The 21075-nt window shown below is 37.3% G+C and overlaps 1 protein-coding gene across 2 annotated transcripts in view; it reads right to left on the reverse strand.

Moving 5' to 3' along the window:
• Positions 1-21075, reverse strand: part of Hmcn1 (hemicentin 1) — a 385362-nt gene that overhangs the window by 21087 nt on the left and 343200 nt on the right. For both annotated transcript variants that reach the window (XM_027934946.2, XM_071600213.1), the window contains 13 exons: positions 20760-20950; positions 18581-18662; positions 15254-15523; positions 14535-14705; positions 14230-14400; positions 8785-8955; positions 8413-8583; positions 7795-7965; positions 7465-7635; positions 5279-5428; positions 3798-3935; positions 2959-3080; positions 2385-2622 (listed from right to left, as the gene is read on the reverse strand). In XM_027934946.2, coding sequence (XP_027790747.2) covers positions 2385-2622; positions 2959-3080; positions 3798-3935; positions 5279-5428; positions 7465-7635; positions 7795-7965; positions 8413-8583; positions 8785-8955; positions 14230-14400; positions 14535-14705; positions 15254-15523; positions 18581-18662; positions 20760-20950 — 2217 coding nt within the window. The remainder of the gene's footprint in view (positions 1-2384; positions 2623-2958; positions 3081-3797; positions 3936-5278; positions 5429-7464; positions 7636-7794; positions 7966-8412; positions 8584-8784; positions 8956-14229; positions 14401-14534; positions 14706-15253; positions 15524-18580; positions 18663-20759; positions 20951-21075) is intronic.

The following is a 21075-nucleotide window of genomic DNA, read 5'->3' on the forward strand; positions in this document are numbered from 1 at the left end:
ATTGCGTGATTCACTGCTTTCTTTTAAACCTCACAATTCCCCTAGGGTCACGGTGCCCAATTTTCAGATGAAGAATTTGAGACTGAGGTCATATAAATTGCCTAAGATGAAAGAGCTAATAATGTACTGGAGCTAGACTTAGATGAATGTTCGACTTTCCACCACTGAATCGGGTGGTGATTATAATTTATGTTCCACTCATTTGTGTATTCACACATTCTTTAATCCAACTAGTATGCTGTGTTGGGGATATAATTATAGAAAATAACATATCGTATAAACCTAGTAAGTTATTACCAGATAGTAACTTTAGATTTTTGGTCTCAATTGGGACAGACCATCTTTCATTTGGTGGCATTTGGGAAGTTTTCTTTTATGAGATACTTCGGTTGTCATGACAATAAAAGGATATTAAAATTCTGACTAGGAAGACCCTCAGCTGATTTTTACAATACTGAAATGTGTGGGATAGTATGGCAAGATTGTTAGGAAAATGAGAAGGCTGTAATTGTCTAAGCTTTGAACATGTGTACCATATACTAAACATTTTTTCATGTGATTTAAATATTTAATGTATTTTCCAGGAACGCAATTGTCACAGAAATTGATGTCTGATTATACTTTGTTTCATTAAAAATGTTACTGAGTTGCTTAAGGCCATCTCTGTAATCCCCTGAAAAAACTCTCAATCACAGTAGGATTGTACATATATAGGTTCAGGCATATGACTACTTCTTTGTCCAAAGATTCATATTAAAATATATACTAACTATGGATTATTTTCCTCTTGTTTCTTTTTATATTATTGTTAAATATGTTGTCTTGAATTACATTAGTTTATATTATAAAAATGTATAATAGTAAAAACTTCAAAAGGTATAGAATAAAATTCTCTATAATCTGGTCACTTTGAAACAAACCACAGAATGCCTACAAATGTAGTTTTTCTTTTCAGTCATTTTAATAAATACATATTTAAATTACATTAGGAGCTTGGAGTGTGCCTTAGTAGCAAATCTCTTGCATGGGTCCCATCCCCAATACAACAAAATATTTTAAAAAATAAAAATTAGAGAGATTTATAATTGCTTAGCTTTACTAACAAAAAATAGTTCCCTTAGTTCCACTCCTTATAAAAATTGGTAAGAAAGAGATATGATAATCTGTTTTCAGCCAGTATAAAGGTTTTCTTATAATCACTCACCTGTAGGCAGTCTAGGTCTGGATCATACTGTTCCCTGCTTTTCAATTATTAAGTCACAAATTTACTCCATGTTGCCCTCAACAAAAAGTTGCTAAACAAATGATTTAAATGTTTCTTAAAAATTATTTCAAATGATTATTAAGGAAGTTATCCTACATCTGTGCCATAACTTGCATATTTATAGTCTACTTCCAGAATGTTTATTGATTATTTTTCTATTACAAATAATAACAGATGGAACTTCCTAAGCATTCACCTTTGACAATTTTTGTAATTTCTTAATCAGAAAACTCATTCTAGGATTCTGTGCTAACTCACCAAGAATGCAAGCTCGCCCCCTGGTGGTCACTCAAAAAACAAATTGCAGGTGCACAATTCTTGAAATTCAAAGGAACATTGTCAGCAAGGAATGGCTTACATTTGGGGGTAATTCAGAGACTCATATTATCCAAGCAGCCTTAAAATGCCCAGACCACCCAATGAGACCCTTAAAGATACACAAAGGCCTCCATTCAGTCCCAGCTGGCATAAATTCTTTTATAACCAACATCTTTGCCAAGTTATAGTTTTGTATTTATATGGTATACTGAAAATAGTAGAAAAGCAGTTAGATTAGAAACTCTGGCATAATTGAAAAAATATAACCCTCCATTTCAGTGGCTCTTCTCTTGTCCAAATGGCCTATACCCAAGAGTAAAATGAGGTATCAGTGCTGCTGTGGGTTGTGGGGCCATAGGTGTTAGTGGCCACGCTACTCACAAATCTGTGATTATCTGAAAAAATGTGAACTCATATTTTCCAATGATTATAATCTCAAAACTTGACGAAGCAGTTCTGATAGATGGTGAAGAAGAAAATGGTCATGGGGACAACTGCTAAAAGCAAGAGTAACTTGTAAAGATGAATCTTGCTTTTTCTGTTATTTGGGTTTTTTTTTTCCTTGCACTGTTATTTAAAATCTACTTGGCTGTGTTTTAGGAAAGCCAGCCCAAAGCAAAGCACACACAAGGTCAATATGAATGCTTTTAAGTGTATTCACGAAGCCTTGGTGCAAAGCTAAAGTTACGCAAACATTTCATGTCTATAACTTAACTGCACACAAACATCTCCTGGCCTCAAGACATCGATGTTATTAGGACTAGGTGACATGGAGATATGGACTTTCTTTTAATAAAATTACCTTTGGAAATTGAAGCCTGAATCTTGAAACCCAATGTCTCTTCTAAATGGTTATAGTCAGATTCCACAGAGGATGCATGAAGCGTTTCTACCAAGAAAGGCATTCTTCCCTGTGCTTGATCGTAGAAAACGGTGTGGTTCCACATATAGGGGACACTGATGCCATCGAGGGTGAAGAGCCGTGTTGAGTAGGCATAGAGCTGCCCAGGGCCTGTCTGAATGTAATCCTCTGTGTAATCCTAAGGAGAATGATTTGAATTTGAAGATCAATATGGCTCAATATATTTTTTTCTTTAATGGATGCTACACACAAATTTTTATGCAACAATTAACTATTATCTTTGCTTGAAGAAAATTAAACAAATGGCTTAAACCAACATCGCAGGCATCTTGATAAGCAGGGTAATAAAAACTGAATTTCTAAGGCTTGCCCATGATTTTAAACAATCATTTATAACCTCAGTGGTTTACACATTTACTCTCCAAAGTGAGTAAGGGAAGGACACAAGTTCTCTGCTCTTTCTATAGATATCAACCAAGACTCTAACAAACAGTGGAGGAAATTTATCATTTACCTTCACGCTGACTTCTGCAGGTGACTGAAGTTGCAGGACATAGCCACTCACCACGATGTCCAGAAGCAAAGCACCATCAGAATCCAAGCCCCGGGCAATATGAGTCATCCGCAAGATTTCTCCTGGGAATTACAATGCATCCATTCTTACAGCAGAACACATATGGCTTGTGTAAGCACAGAGCAGATTTACCTAACAGAACAGTTCAGCTATGTTGCTGGGGTTCAAACTTGAATCAACAAAGAGAACTTGGCATTCAGCTTCCCAATTAAAAAGTCAGATTTCCTGAATGGAGTTTCTCCTAAAAATCTCTATGTGGCAAAAATATAGCATAATGATTATGGGAAGCATAATTCTCCACTTAAAGCTCATGGGCAATAGCAAAGCACTTGTGTGAGATGGGCTGTCAGCTTCACCAGGCTGAAAGGGAAAGACACAAGTCTGGTGTAGGGCTTCTTTCCAGTGCTTCAGAGTAGCAAGATGGTATCTTAATAAGCAGATGGCCACGGAAAGACCCACTTGTCTTTTGGGATGATTAAATGCTGATTAAAGAGACCATCCTCCACCCTTCCCTCTTAAAGGTCATTGTTACTGAGGCTGACCAACCTTGGAGAAGCTGTATAAAAATTACAATACTGTTTGAGAACCCCTCACCTCTTTTAGATCTCATGCTAATATTTATTCACACAAAAATACAAAATTGCATTTATATTATTTATGATGAGATTGCATCAAAAACTTCTTAACGACTCTGTGGAAACATGCATTTTTCTAAACCACCAATCTTTATGGCCATCATTTTTTATAGTAATGGATTATTGAGTTCAGTTGACACTAACCAGTTGCAAATTCCACTTGGGTTTCTCTTTTGAAGACTGCGTTGGTGAGGGTAAAGCCATTGACTGCTTCTCCAATTTCCTTTGCTGTTGTCCAATAAATGGGATTTAGAATAGAAACTATCTTTCTCATTGCTGGACCTAAAGAAAAAAGATAAAGCAAAATATTTACTGTTAATTATTATTATTTTCATAGGTTATTCACAAGGATGAATAGTAAACAAGGCTGAGTAACAAAAAACATGTCAAGTACCTCACCATTGGAATAGGGTTTTAAAAGCCCTCTATTATGCTACTGATTTAGTGGTAGCAAAATCTAGAAATTATATAAATATCTTAGTTTTAATTTCATTTCTGATTGCTAGAGATGATGAGCATTTTTTTGTATATTTGTTGGTTGATTGTATATCCTCTTCTGAGAAGTCTGTTCAGATCCTTGGCCCATTTATTGATTGGATTATCATTATTTTTTTTGGTGCTTATCTTGTTGAGCTCTTTGTATACTCTAGAGATTAGCGCTCTATCTGATGTGTGAGGGGTAAAAATTTGTTCCCAGGATGTAGGCTCCCTATTCACCTCACAGATTCTTTTGCTGAGAAAAAACATTTTAGTTTGAATCCATCCCATTTGTTGATTCCTGGTTTTAATTCTTGTGCTATAGGTGTCTTATTATACCATGTCACTCCAGTAATAATGGCAGCCAGTATGAAGACAAACAACACGTACTGGCGAGGATTCGGGGAAAAAGGTACACTTATACACTGCTGGTGGGACTGCAAATTGGTGCAGCCAATTTGGAAAGCTGTATGGAGATTCCTTGGAAAGCTAGGAATGGAACCACCATTTGACCCAGCTATTCCTCTTCTCCGTCTATATCCAAAGGACCTAAAAACAGCATACTTCAGGGTCACAGCCACATCAATGTTTAGCTATTGTGAATTTTGCTACTATATACTGTGGAGCCAACTTAGAAGTACTTCAGTGGATGAATGGACAAAAAAAATGTGGCATTTATACACAATGGAATATGACTCAACACTAAAAAATAATAAGATCATGGCATTTGCAGGGAAATGGATGGCATTTATGCTAAGTGAAGTTAGCCAATCCCCCCCCCCCAAACAAATGTCCTCTCCGATATAAGGGGGGGTGACTCAAAATGGGGTGGGAAGATTACCTCTAGATAGGGAAGAGGGGTGGGTGGGAGGGAGAAGGGGAATTACATGGATGGTGGAAGGAGATCCTCATTGTTGTACAAAATACATGTATGAAGATGTGAATTTGGTGTCAACATATCTTGTATAGAGAGATAATGATAAATTGTGGTATAAAAGTGTATTAGGAATTGTAATGCAAAAAATGAGAGCTCATGTAAAAATAAAAAAATTTTACAAAACCATTTAAGAGAAAAAATGTGAATAAAGCAATGACAAATTAAAAAAACTATATAAATAAACTGATAAAGAAGTATATGAAAGACTTACCAAGACTACGGGGCACATTGGTAATTTTGGCTTGTATTATTCTAGTATTAGATTTGGGGCTGTCAGTTATTGTGGCATTAAGGAAAGCAATTCCAAATTCAACATCATTAATAGTTCCAATAACGCTTCCTCTGGCTCGCTGGGGCCCACCTAATGGGGGAATTAAAAACATTCCTGGATTAAGGAAGCAATTTCACAAACATGACATGGGAGGAAAGAAAGCCAATGCTCAGAGATGCTACAAATTTTCTCTCAAACATCAAAGAGGTCATATGATATCTGAACTCAAAAGGGGAATGAATAAGCTTTAAAACATTCTACTTGGGCTGGGATTGTGGCTCAGTGGCAGAGTGCTTGCCTCACATGTGTGAGGCCCTGAGTTCAATCCTCAACACCACATAAAAATGCATAAAGTATATTAAAAAATTCCTTTTTTTATGTAACACCCATTGTCCCCCATTAATCTAGGGCCTTTTCAATCTATGTACATCACAGTATTATTTCCGAAGCCAAAGAAAATCAACACCCAGTCCAACAAGCAAAATAAAGTGTGTGTTTGCTAATGATGACAATCAGAGTTTACTAAGCAGGTCATGCACAAAAATAACATAATACACGTTAACTCTTTTCATCCTTTCTACATCCTCTAAGGTAGGTTTAAATAGCTACAGTTTGCAGATTCTGTAAAAAAAATGTTCAGAGACATGGAGTAACTTTCCCATTATTACAAAGCTGTAAAATAAGGATTCAAAGACATGATCTACTTGGCCTTAAAACCTGTTGTTGTTTTTCATGTCTTCTTTCTGTTGTTCAATAAAATTATTGATCACTAGAACAAAATAGATGATTAATGGCTACTTTTTAGGTGAATCCTATGCTTTGACAAGACAGGAAACATTGGAGAAAAACTGGTAGTGAAGTTCATAAATACTCATTATATGATGTCTATTACCTGAATTCATTTTAAAGCCACCACTAGGTATTTTAGATACTGTTATCTCAGTAAAATGCTGTTCAACTCCACTTTTAGAAAAACAATCAAATTAGGCATTTGATTCTTAGTGACAGAAAACATTTCTTTTGGTTGATTCAGTCTTCACATTCAGAAATTCATCAGTTTGTTCAAGTATTGAAGGCAAAAATGTAGTAAAGAAAGAAAAAAGGATGCTTGCTTCCATAGAGCTTATGTATGAAAAGGGGAGATGGATGTACATTGGAATTCCATAAGTAAATGTGAAGTGGAAATGTACTGTGTTCATGGTATCTACGACTCTGGGAGGTCTGAGAAGGAAGAAAAATTCTTCCTTAGTGGCGATCTAAAGAAAATGTAGATCTTAACCAGGAGAAGGACATGTGTGACCCTTTGAGAGGGTGGGGTGGGGACTGCTATATCTGAGAAACCAAAAGAGGCAAAGGGGTCCATGCTTCAGGCTAATGCAAGAGGGTAAGGAGAGGGGCCAGTTAGAACCTGGTAGGCCAACTTGGATCTTATCCGCAGTCCTATCCAACAGGAAGGACAGGAAAGTAGGTGGCACATGTGCCTAGTTCTCTAGTCCCACCGAGAAACTTGAGTCCCTACACTCAACAGTTGTCTTCTAGTTCTTACCCCCTAGATGGGTCCATGGAACTTCTGCTGGACTCTGTAGCCCCGACTGTGCACCAGTCCAGATTTCCCTGTTGCCTGAGCCACAAAATACTTCACCCAAAACCAGACTGTTGTCATGTCTCAGGAGCCTCCAAATCCATCTGATATGCAGAGCAGCTGACTGGTGGACACTCGTTCTCTTAGCTTGCCCAGGTCCTACCAATCTTTTCACGAGAACCACGCTCACTCTGCCTATAAATCACTCTGCCAACTGGGCTTTCTTGATTTTTCAGGGACCTTTTATTTCTAAAGCAAACTTAAGAGAACTTTCTTTACTCTCCTTCACCATTGACTTGTCAAGCTCAGGACTGTCATTTGGCCTGTGCAAACTGTAGCCTTTTATAAGGAAGCCTGGAAGGCAGCAGTCAGAGGCTAAAACCCAACCACAAGCACTTCTAGGGGGAAAGCACACTGTTTTTCTACTTATTCATTTCAGGATTGGCTCTGTTTTGTAAACTGGGGGGCTCAGAGTGGCACCTGTTTCTGATTTTCACAAAATGTGCTGCCAATGACCCCACCCAAATCCAACCTAGTTACTTACCTGGACATGCTTGTGTATTGCATCTGGACACCTGAGTAGCATCTCCTGGACAGGAACGGCCACCTTTAGATGGCAGTGGACTGTCACACAGCCGGTTCCGAGTCTTTTCACCTCCTCCACAAGAGGCAGAACAGTGGCTCCAGCTCTGCCAGTTTCCCCAATTTCCATCCACTGGGAGCAAGAACAGAATGGTTAACGGTAACAAATGGGCTTTAAAATCTACACGTGAGGTTTCTCCCCATTCAACATTTACTTTAATGATGGGGCTGCAACAATGAGCACTAAACAAAATGCTTCCCTCCTTCCACTGTCAGGAGTGGAGAAGCTCACCAGGACACATGTCTGTGCTGCATCTCTGGATCTGTGTGTCTGGCCCCATACACGCTCTTCCTCCGTTGGAGGGACGCGGGTTATCGCAGGTGCGGAATCGCCTCGTCTGCCCTCCATTACACGTCCGGCTGCACGTTCCCCAGCCACTCCAAGGACTCCAGTTACCATGGGCTACAACATGGAATAATGGGACATAAAAACAGAGCTCTAAAAATGAGAAGTGTTAAACAATGACATCCATTCACAACATGTGAAAAAATCTCTAAGAAACACAAACGCATAAATCTATGAATGGGCAACTTCCAAAGGCAGACGGTGTGGCTGTTGCTTTGACTAGAAATGGGGTATATCCTCCAGTGATTTTGCAATTCCATTTAATATCTATTTACTGTATCTTGTACTTAAAATATCCCAGGAACTAGAAAGGCAGAAATGAGACAGGGTCTTGCTCTTGTTGTGCTCAGGCTGTAATATTCAGGGAACTGTAACCACACAACATCCTGACATCCTAAACCAATGGCAGAAGGACCAAGTGACACGTATTATAATTCAAAGGGATTCAGGTCATCATGAAGCTTTAAGAAAGTATAATGTTGACTCACTGTTTCCAACACTCACTTGGACAAGGGTCACTATTGCAAAAATCACTCTGGATATCACTCCCTTCACATTTGCTTCCTCCGTACTGGGGGACAGGGTCAGAGCAGTCCCTTGTTCTCTGTCTAGCACCTCCTCCACAGGACACGGTACAGGCACTCCAGCTGGACCAACTTGTCCACTTGCCATCGACTGCATCGAGAGAAAAACACAAGAGTTTGGTTCCCACCAAAACAGGATAGGGCTAAAAAGGAGATGAGGTTAAACCCTGGGCATGTGAGGTTGAGGGATGCCCTTGTGGGCACAGTCTAAAGGGAATAGATTATCACTGGCACATGACCTAGAGAAGATGATGTTAGTTAACTGAAGGTATGAACAGTGTATTTCTCTTACTTGGACAGTGTCTTTCATTGCAAACTTGCATCTGGGTTTCTGCTCCATTGCAGTAGGATCCACCAAACGATGGTGGTGGGTCATTACAAAGCCTCATTCTTGTCTGGGTACCTTTTCCACAGCTTTCGCTGCATGCACTCCACGGCTGCCAAGCACTCCATACTCCATGAACTACAAAAACCCCAAGAGACAGAGTTTCAAGTCGTGGAACCATGTTTGTTAACAATAACAAAACAAAAACACAAACAGGCGCTGGGGTTGTGGCTCAGCGTAGAGTGCTCGCCTAACACATGTGAGGCACTGGGTTTGAACCTCAGCACCACATAAAAATAAAATAAAGGTACTGTGTCCACCTACAACTAAAAAAATATTTTAAAAATTTAGAGAAACCCAAGAAAACTATACAAATAAGTAGATTCAGGAATGAACTGATTAGCTCATAATCTAAAATAATGGAAACTGAACCAAAGGAAACATTACAGATGATATTATTTTCTCCTTCTGCTTAGATTTTCAGAGGAATTTGTATCTAAAGAAATTCAGAAGGCCTACCTGATGCCAAAATAAATGCTTAAAATTATCCAAATGGGGATATTTTATTAAATTTAATCACACTACCATATATAAACACAACCCGAGTGTTTAAACTCTAGCTAAGTATTTGTCTACTCTTGGTGCTCTAGGGAAAAATAGAATGAGGTAGAAACTTAGAAACAATGTGTGTAACAGATCTAGATGTGGTTCTAGATACTATGAGTATTTCAGCAGTGATAATCTGGACCTCCAGACTGTGACACCACATCTTTAAGCCCGATACAGCTTCGTACCTACACATGTACTGGGAGCATTCAATGTGTAGTGTGAACTGTTGGAACTCTTTGAAAATTTTTCTCCATTACATAATGTTCATGAATTAAAAGTTATGAATAACACACTCACCTGCTTCCTAACAACAGAAACAAAATCTGACCAGTAGTTTCCAAGAAGTAATATTAAGGCTTTCCTTTTGGTAACTAACATATTACAGCATCTGACCACAAGGACGGGAGCAACTGTGTTTCCTACCAGGTGCACAGGCTGAGAACCAGCACTATGGCTTCTTGTAGGGAGAAGTCAGCATCAGGTCATGTTTTTGATTAAGAAACTTTCTAGATATGGGGGTGTTTTCTTTGGTCATCCATTTAACCAAGAAGTGAACCAGAATAGGGTCATTAAGGTCTGCATTTAAATAACCTCTGAACACAACCTATGAGACAACAAAATAATAAAGTGAAAATGAAGTAATGAGATCATTATTTATCTGCTTTGTTTAGAAAAAAATTTAAAATGTATCTTTTATAACTGATTTTTTTTTAAAAAACTACTTTTTTGTCTTATTTTTATGTGGTGCTGAGGATCGAACCCAGTGTCTCACATGTGTTCGGCAAGCACTCTGCCATTGAGCCACAACCCCAGCCCTAATTAACTGATTTTTTGATTAGTTGACTATTTATGCTTTGTAGACCCATGCAAACATAGTCACAGAATTCTATTTTAGTCAAGATTTTGCACTAAGACAGTACTGACAGAATATAAAAGGAAAGAAGGAAAGTCTTTAAATAGGTGCAGATGTTATTTGAAATTATTTCTGTATTAAGTCAGATTGTAGATGCTCATAACAGTTACATGTCCACTATAATTTAAAAAATTCTACAGTTCTAATTATTGTACCATATTCTATTTTCAAAGCTGTTGGTTAACCAAAGCTCAAACCTCTGACAATATAAAACCATAGATGGACTTCTTTATTGGATTATAGATGAATGACATTTATCACTTAGTATCTGTTGGGTTATAACTAGATGTTTTCACATGAGGACCTTCATGTCCTTTATTTTTTATTTTTATAAAGTACAGGAAGCCCTAACCAGAACTGACCTTCATGACACAAAATGTGGTAGGGTTGAAATGTTTCTTTTATAGGAATGGAATGATTAAAAAAAAAAAACAAACCATCAAAGGCATGAAAGATCATGATATCTGGATGATATTGAAAAAAGAAAAACAACGAACCAATAAGATACAACTACAGAGGAAGTACTATATGAGAAAAATGCAAAATATAATAACTGAACTTGTTGCTCCATTTGGTTGTAATTCTGATTATGGAAGATCAGTTGAGCCCAGAGCTGGGAACAAGGACTGTGGGGGAGAAATCCAGGGTCTGAGGATCTGCTCTGCTCTTTCTGGCTGTACAACTGCACACAAGTGACTTGGCCTCAGTGTGCCTAGTTCCATCATCTGCAATATGTGGACTATAAAAGAGCTTACCTTATTAGGGGCAGGGTGAGAAATAACGAGTTTATAGAGGAAAAGTGATTGGAAAGTATAGGACATACAGTAAGAATTGTGTGAGTTATAAGCTATTTTGATTGTCGCTCGAAGCTCTTCATACTTTTCATGAAGACACTTGAAAAATGCTCATTCTTTAATAAATCTGTAACTATATGCATATATAATATCTCATCTATATATATATATATATATATATATATATATATATATATATATATAAATAAATAAAATGCAATCATTTGCAAATGGTGAAGTCTGCCCACTTCAAATGATATCAATTTTTTTCTTGGAGAGAGGAATGGCAACTTAAAAATATTATACTCTTAACTGGGAGAAAAAAATACAAGTTTGAAATATCTACTTGCACAAGAAAGTACTCCAAGAATCATGGGGACATCTCAAAAGAACACTCAACCTAGTCTGAAGAGGTTTGCCTCCACTAAAAGAACCCAGGATATTTTGAGCCACCACGATAAACAATGGTAATAATGATGATAAACCATTAAATGATATCTGAGTATCACTACTGAATTATACAAGTTCCTACTGATATAATCAAGAAATAAAGAAATAACAAGGACAAAGTTATTTACAATGCAGAATCAATAACAGATGCAGAAGACATGATGGAGTTAGAAAATTGCTATTTGAAGAGATCATAGAAATGATGATTCAAATAAGAATCATAAATGAATGCTAAAAGTGGTGGTGAAATCATGTATATATGATCTCAAAGTTCCCTAAAGCGTACTTTTTAGTTATAAAGGTAAAAGTAGTGACTATATAGCAGCAGGCACCACCTTGAACAAGGAGCAAAGCCAGTCAGGGCGAAATGACATCATATGCTTTCTGAAAGGAGGACACAAAACCACTTCTATGGTGTCCTTACCAAAATGTAGTCATGAGGAATTATCAGACAAATCCAAGTTAAAACTGTTCTATAAAATGATGAGCCTAACCCCTGGTATGGTGGTGCATACCTGCAATCCCAGCTACTCAGGAGGCTGAACTAGGAGGATGGTAAATCCGACATCACTCTGAGCAACTTGGGCAATTTAAAATTTTATTTCAAAAAGGGCTAGGTATATAGCTCAGTGGTAGAGCCATTGCCTAGCATGCATGAGGTCCTGGGTTCAATCCCTAGTACTGCATCATCGTCCTCCTCCTCATCGTCATGATTGGCTCGTACACTTCAAAATTATCAAGGTCATGAAACACAACGAGAGATAGGAATTGTTCCAGTTAAAAAAGACTAAAGAGACAAGACAAATATGTAAGTGTGATCCTGGATTGGATCTTAGAGTAGAAACAAGAAGAAAAGAGTGATGAGGACTTTGCTGAAACAACTGGCAATATTAGAATGTGTACTATGGCTTGGATAATGGGAAGAGATAATGATATTAAATAATATTCTTGCATCTGTGTTACATTTACCAATTTTGATAACTTTACTAAGCCTACGAAAGAGAACAGCGTTATTTTAGGAAAATACACATAATCGGTGAATCTGGGTAAGAGTAACATAGTAGTTCTTTATGCTATTGTTTCAGCTTTCCTTTAAGTTTGACATTGTTGAAAATAAATTCACACTAAAAGCAAACCTCTTATGCTCTTAAGATTTTTACACCCCCCCCCCACACACACACAAAATGAGAAGACAGTCTTAGGCTATCTGTGCATTGGTGAGAAGGGGAAGCTAGCTACTCAATCCCAAGAGAAAAAGCTGACCTGTATTTTAGCATATTTACAAATACAATTTAGTTTTTCATTATATAGTTATGGCCGAAAAACAGTAAAAAAATTTCTCTAATCAGGTATTTCTGGCCCTTTTTACTTTATAACATAATGCTATATTCCGTGTTTTTTGCAACCTTAACAAATTACTTAACGTTACTTTTTGAATCTTTCCTTATTGTCAAAAAAAAAAAAAAAATAGAATGCAGTACCCAACATGCTGGATACCTGTCTCCTTTGGATTAGTCCATATCCCTTTTGACCATCCCAGCTACGGAGTATTTCTCCATTGTGATCCCTCACTTCAACTCCTTGAGTTTGTTCATGATACTTTCAATATTTGAATGATACTGTCTATCTATAGTTCTAATTCTAGCAATTAGAACAGTACCTGAACACAGAGCAGGTGCTCAGTAAATACATATTGACTAGATGAATGAAAGAATGAACAGCCTCCCCTGTATTCCATGTGATTTCTCTCTGGCAGCCGGACAAGGTGGAGGATGCTAGGTGGAGGGCCATGTCACCAAGCTGCTTATCAGAATATCCTTCTGAACTCAGTTGAGTTCATACATGAGCATGTGACGAAACCAGTCACAAACAGGTTTCTTCCTCCGAGGCTGATATGAATTCTGAGAGACTGAGGAACTCTTTCTCTGAGACTTTAGATCCAAAACTCTATGAGCCAATAGCTGCCAACAGTTTTTTTTTTTTCCCACCCATGGAAAGAGTATTTTGAAGAATAAAGCCAAAGAGAGGAAAGCAGAGAGGAGAGATGGAAAACACACTAATAAAACCATTAGCTAACTCCTTGCATTCAATCATCCCTGAAAGAAGAGTTTTCTCCTGAAGTTAGTTTGATTTCTGTCACTTCAATCAGAAAGAGCCCTGAAATACCAAGTCAATAACAACCTGCACAGAAAGTACCTAGCATGGGCCTATCATGTTCCGGGTATTAGTGAATGGGAGTTACTAGAATTTTATCCCTCACCAATTGTGTGTTTCTAAGGAAGGCTTTGACCTCTCTAGGCTCACTATTCTCACCTCAAATGGATGCTTGGAATAGACGCTACCCAAAGTCCTCATCGGCTCTAAGGTTTTATGACTTTGTAAATATTTAAGTTTGCTCTACATGATTAAAAAGTACACCACAGTGAAGAGCCTTTTTCACATTCCATTAAATCAGATATTTTACTTAACATTGATTAATGTCCTTCACAAGTTTATCCATGAACCAGAACCAAGAACAGAGAGCATAAAATTTGTTCTCAAAGGTGAAGGTCATAATATCTTTGCACAAAAAGGAGACTGTAATGCTTTTATAGAAATTCAAATGTAAGAGTTTGGGTTATCCTAATATTACTGATGGATTATTACCTGGGCAAGGCTTAATGTTACACATAATTATTTCCATAGCATTCCCCTCACATGGACGCCCACCGTGCTGAGCTGATGGGTTATTGCAAGTCCTGGTCCTCGTTCGGTTGCCACGTCCACAGTTCTTTGTGCATTCTTCCCAGAGACTCCATTCTGACCAGTGACCATCCACTGCACAAAGGTGAACCATTATGCCATGAGTTACATTTCAATTAAAATGCTTATTATACTGAGGTAGTCTACAGGCAGAGAATGGAAGTCGTATCTATTAAGCACATGCCTATCAACTGAAGGCAGAACTGTACCTGGACATGGCCTATTTTGACAATTTCGCATTTCTGAATCTGACCCTTGGCACGACTTCCCACCATTGGCTGGAAGGGGGTTGTTGCAGAGTCGACTCCTCTTCTGAATGCCTTTTCCACAGGTGACGCTGCAGGATCTCCAGGCAGACCATGGGGAAAATCCACCATGAACTGTAAGCAAAACATTGAACTTTGTCTCAGCGTTTTTACATCCAGAATTGTAAATCAGACTTCAATTAAGTTGTATACTGGGTGCTGAGCTGAATCTATGATTGTTGAAGAATGGCTTATGGAAGCTTTCCTTTAAGGTAAAGCTAATATCTAGAAGTGAGAGAAGAACTTCAATTCATTAGCATTCTCTCTCAGGTCTGAGCTGCTGGAAGTTAGAGACCATGATGTTTATATACTGTTTACTTTTTACCCAAAAGGTAATGTATCATTCTAAAATATACAATCAATATTGACTTCTGAGAATCTATTTGACTAAGTTTTGAATAAAAAATTTAGTTTGGGATTTTTTTGAATCGTTCACTTGGCATTTTGAAATAATATGTATAGTTTTATTCTCTTCAGTCTTAAACTGTAATGTGATTTTTGTTCTATGCCCATCTAGAAATGTCTTACCATTAAAGAGATTCAGATTAAGATGCATGATAATTTTTATGATTTGAGTTGCTGCAGGTACTGTTTAATATGAATATCCCTCTGGTCATACTCACCCTGGACTACGATAGGCACTCTGACAAGCACAGAACCCATTAAGTTACGAGCAACACATTCATATTCAGAAGTATCTTCTTTCTGAGCGGCTGCAATATGTAATGAGTTGTTGGGTAACACACTAATTCGATCATCCCAGGGGATGGTGTGCCCTTGTCTGGACCATGTAACAGTTGGATGAGGTTCTCCAGTTGCCTGACAATCTAATGTGACTTTGCCACCAGCATTAATAATTGTTTCCACTGGTTCAAGAGTAATAACAGGAGGACCTGTGTAAAGTACATACTGTTAACATTTCATCATAGACAACTTGGTAACATTATTAGGAAAAAAATTAGGCTGATTCATTGATAAAACACTGTTGCTTCCCAAGCCTAAGGTTGCAGATTTAACTGACAATCAAAAATTCTCAAACTCCTATTTTTTTTTTTAAGTGTCAAGAATTTAAAATCCTCAAGTGGGTTAGCCTAGAGCATGGACTCTTCAGTGATGCTTTCTAATTCAACTTTTGCTGTGATCCCTCACTACTCTGTGAGTCTCTGTCCTTAAAATTTGTGCCTACTTTAGAAGATTGCTGTTAGAGTCAATTAAGATGACTAAGCATAAATTTTAAACAGAGTAAGCACACAATAATCATAGTTACTATTGCTGTTGTTGTCTATGCCTTACATGAATATTCATGTCTTTCCTTCAGTTGTTTTTCAGGTAGAGTACTTATTAACTCAATCTTCATCACCGGTCATTGTTCATTTGTTCAATAAATGTGAATGGAGAGCTTACTATTTTCTAGGCATTGTGCTAGGTGCTGAGAATACAGAGTTAATTATTATTTCTAGCTCAAGGAGCTAATATCCCACTAATAAGACAGATAAGTAATTAATTATTTACCAGTGTTATAGTATACTATAGAATATATGCTAATATGGGAGCATAAACCACAGTAACAATATGTCAAACCAAAGCTTTCCACTGGACATGGAAAGGAAAAGGAAGAAATGTTGAAAATTCAGAATTGATGACTCTCGGGTATTGATTTGGACAACAGGGTGTCTGTTTAGACAATTCATAGAATACAGAAATGTGTTGGGGGCAGTTAGGGGTAAATGATGACTAGATCCATCCAGGACTGTTGAGGTCGAGATGTCTGTGAGACATTCATCTAGAGATGCCGGGTGGATATTCACATCTAAACCTCAGAATAGAGATGTGGGAAAGGATTATAGATTTGTGAGTCTTTCATGAGTAGTTTCAGAAGAGTGTCTAGCATGATTAAAAAGAGGGCCAAACAAAGAAACCATTGCAACTCAGCGAGACCCTGTCTCTAAATAAAATACAAAATAGGGCTGGGGATGTGACTCAGTGGTTAGTGCCCCTGAGTTCAATCCCTGGTGTGGGGGGAAGCCCAATTATGTGGGAGAGGAAGACACAACATGAAGATAGATTTAGACAATCAGGAGACTAGAAAGGATGATCCACCTGGAGAATAGTAGCATACAAGGTTTCAGACCGTGGTTAAGACCAAAGTCTTCTTTTAGGTTGAGAAGTGTTAACTGCAATGAACAGAACATAATAACAAAACAGAAGTACAATGTATTTTGATATGATATTAATATGCTGAAAAGGGATAACTAACATGTGTTTTATAAAAATAATTCCCTCACATGAAGTTGGACTCTCAGTCATGTGTCCTATAGTGCATTATATGTACACATGCCCCACATCATTCCAGTCATGTGCCCTTAACGGATGATTACGTTAACCTCACTCTACAAACTTTAAGGACCAATAATTTTATTTCCCTTCTAGTATTGAGATTATATTATGACTTTGAGCCACTGCTATTGAATAATGTAAATACCTCAAATTTGTCACTCAACACTAAGTGACTACAAAATGACTAAATAAGTTCATCTGTTCATATTATTATAGCTAAAGAAAGTACCAAACAAAACTCAGCATCCTCATTTAGATTCCATATTTGAACATTTCTGATTGCTCCATAAAGCAATCAATTGACATAGAAATAAAATTCCACATGTACATCTTTCAAGGTTACAATAATTCCATCATTCACATAATTATCAATCATATACGAGCATTTTATCCAAATGAACACATTGCTTCTGGTGGTTCAATCTTAATTTGAGCTGAATTGTATTTGTGGCTTTGTGATATGCTCCACTTGTTTCCAGTCAGTACAGAGATGAGCTGATCTAACTCAGCCTTACTGGGTCAGTAGAGCACCCACCTAGCGGGGACTAATGGTGTCATACCCTATTTATATTCACCCCACAAAGAGCCAAAGAGCCAAGGGAAGCCAGGGGAACGACATTTATATGGAAAATGTGGCCTATTATATTCTTGTCTTGGTGACTCATAATTTACATCAGCATATTAACATTGCTGGAAAGATGTACAGAAAAGAAACCTGGTATGCCTAAGCAAGGCAGGGCACACAGTAGTGTTCTTTATGTATTTAATAAATAAATAGACTTTTAAAAATCCATTTTTCCCCCTCAGGCTAATTTGACCATGGAATGCTATCCAATAACACACCATGAGATTATCATTTGACATATATGTCCTTTAGTTAAACATTGCCTTCGATATCTGTTAAATACCTATGATGGATTCAAGTCTTACAGAACTAGTTTGGTTACGAAATACTAGTCTAGAGAATCTCTCACAAGTGAATGAAGACAATATAAATTCAATCTGTTAAATACTGAGTCTATCTACAAAATAAGTTGGTTTGCTTAAATTCCCAGTCCAATGATTTTGTCTTCAGGTCTGCTCTCGGTATGGTTCTGTAGACTGTGCAGTGGGCCCCTGGAAACTTCTATGGTTTTCTAATGAAATCTCCATTTTTTGATTGCTTTCACTACAGGGCTCCATGAAGAGCACGGGGATTCCACCCAGAGCACAGTTATTTCATGGAAGATGATGGCAACCCAGCTGGAGCACTTCTGAGCTCATTTACGTTAGTCTCTAGTTTTAAGAAATATTTTTAAAAGTGCCATCTTTGTAAGCACGCTGTAAGAACTGTGGTGAACCACAGGAAGGGTACTCCACTGAATCTGTTGTAAAAAAGGCTGTGCCACCAGTCAATGCATTTTATACTGTGTATGTTAGGTAAAATAAGAACAGCATCTGGGCAAAAGTAGATCAGTTTATGTTCAATGACAATAGCAGGATCGTCAGGAGAAATCTAAGGTAGGCACACTGAGCTAGACCAAATGGACTTGCTGTAAAATTAAAGAAAAGGAACACTCTTCATTAGGCAACCTTTCTTTGAGTATGAATTAGGGTTTAATTAAGCAGCTTACTTTGCAGAGTCAGACTCATGCTGCGCTCTACCACCCCAGCTTCATTGGTAGCTACACATGTATAGTCACCAGCATCTTCATTCTATGGAAATAAGCAGTATTTTCATAAAAAATGTGAGCCTACAGAAAAGCGCAAGTCACTCTTTTCACCACAATGCTAGTTTATTTGAAATTTCATTTTTGATAAAACATTTGAATGGAAATAGAAACAGAGAGGGAAAAAAGGGAAATGGGTGGAGGTAGAAAAAGATATTTAAAGTCTAAATAAACTTTTTCAAAATAGCCTAACAGCCTATTGTCAATCTCCAAGAATAATGACTGATAGGAAATCAAAGCAAAAGTAACATTATTTTATAACCACTATTTAAAATTGTCTTACTAAATCAAAGTGTCAATTTTATTCTTACGAATACCTTAAAAAGCATTAAAGTAATTAGTGCATAGCAACAAATAAAGAGTACTTTATATTGTTAGCAACCTCCATTATATTAAGTCAGGTCTCCATCTAGGGAGTTTGAAATTTAGAAGACAAAGCAAAGCAAAACAAACAAACAAAACTAATCTACTTAAAGAAATAAATTATAGCATGGAAGCCACAAGTTACACATATGTGGTATAGAAAATAAGTAAAATTCATATAGTATTTATTTTCTATACCACATATGTTTTTAATTAGAGGTTTCAATGTACTATCCAAATAGAAGTTTCTAGTAGGTAGCTGGAAACAGAACATGGAAGAGTTTCAGGATGGAAGATACATATTTAAGAATCTGAGGTTGGGGTTGTGGCTCAGTGGTAGAGCGCTTGCCTTGCATGTGTGAGGGTTCGAACCTCAGCATCACAAAAAAACATAAAAATGAATAAAATAGTTATATAAAAAAGTTACCTCTCTTTAAGAAAAAGATCTGAAGTTGTATGTTAATCAAATTAGTATTCATATTAACATTGGCATTAGAAGAAATATACAGAATTCAGAAAGTAATATTTGGATCAAGGAAAAGGGGAGAAAATACAAATGAAAAAGACTGAGATTTCTTAGTGTGACATCAACTCAAACTACAAATAATCTCTCATGGTGAAGTAAAAGCAAGCAAAATAAAGTCTGAGGATGGGCCACTGGAACAGGTGATTAGTTAATGTATTTTAATTATTATTTCAATCAGTTAAACAAGCGAAGCATCTAAGTGGGTTCATAAAACATGAGTTAACAAATTAACCATATGTATTCTAGTTAAGGAATTTTTCAAGGAAATACTTCACTTTAGGGTCTCTTGGCCCCCAAATTAGAACAATAACCGCAAGTACACTCATTTCCCTAATTGCTGAAGTTTTGGGAAAGCCTGATATAGTTGTCAGTTTATTATCAACATCTACCCTATAACGTACTTGTAACTATCTGTTTCCTTGTTGTAAAACAGATGTGCATGTACTTACTTGAAAGGACTGAAAAATATCCATCACAAATATTGTCTCAGTTTTTTAAAAAGAACCCAGCTGATGAATGGATAAAGTGAATGTGAGCACACAGACAATGGAATGCTATTCAGACATAACAAGATGACATCCTTTTTTTTTTTTTTTTATCTGTGACCACCTGGAGGGAACTACAGATGTTATTTTAAGCCAGACACAGAAACAAGTGCTGGTTGATAGGACTCATATGTGGAATATAAAAAGTTAATCTCATAGAAGTTGAGAATAGATTGGTGCTGAGCAGAGGATGGGGAGATTAGGGCAGACAGAGGGCTGCAGAAAGGTTCATCACTGGGTACTAAGATAGTTAGATGGGAGCAAGGACTTCCACTGTGCTAGTGCACAGCAGTGTTTCCATATATAACGTAGTGTATGTTTCCAAAAGCTAGAAAAAAATGATTTTGAATGTTTTAACCATAAGAAATGTGAAGCGTTTGGAGAGATCAAAATGTTTAATCTGATTTAAACATTATATAATGTATATGTATATCAAAATATCTTATGGTGTCCCACTATATGTACATTATTGTTTTTATGTACCAAAGATCAATTTCAAAAAATGAAAGGTAAAAAATGCAAAAGAGAACTCAGTGGTTCAGATTTTATGAGTTAAATAGGAATGAAAAAAACACTTCTCATCTGTGTTACTTACACAGGAGAACTGGCTGTAGAACTTTAAGCGTGCAACAATTTCGATGTAACTTACCACAGTGCCGTAGATGGCCAGGGAGCCGTTGCCTAGCTGTTGGATTCGGTGGCTACCTGCAATATCCACACCCTTTCTGCTCCACTGGATGGTTGGGGCAGGGTCTCCCTTCACCTCACAATTCAGGATTGCATTCCCACCAAGAGGTTCAATCCAGTTAGAAGGGTAATCACCTTTGAAGACTGGAGGTTCTGGAAAACATCATCGAACAGGCTCAGACTCAAAGTAGGTGCTGATGCTTTCTTTGTGATTATTGACCCATTTAGGAAGATAATTTAGTAAACTGGGGGGAAAGTCACTTAAAAAAAAAAACTTC

The sequence above is a fragment of the Marmota flaviventris genome, chromosome 12 (assembly GCF_047511675.1).
Source record: "Marmota flaviventris isolate mMarFla1 chromosome 12, mMarFla1.hap1, whole genome shotgun sequence".
Classification (NCBI taxonomy): domain Eukaryota; kingdom Metazoa; phylum Chordata; class Mammalia; order Rodentia; family Sciuridae; genus Marmota; species Marmota flaviventris.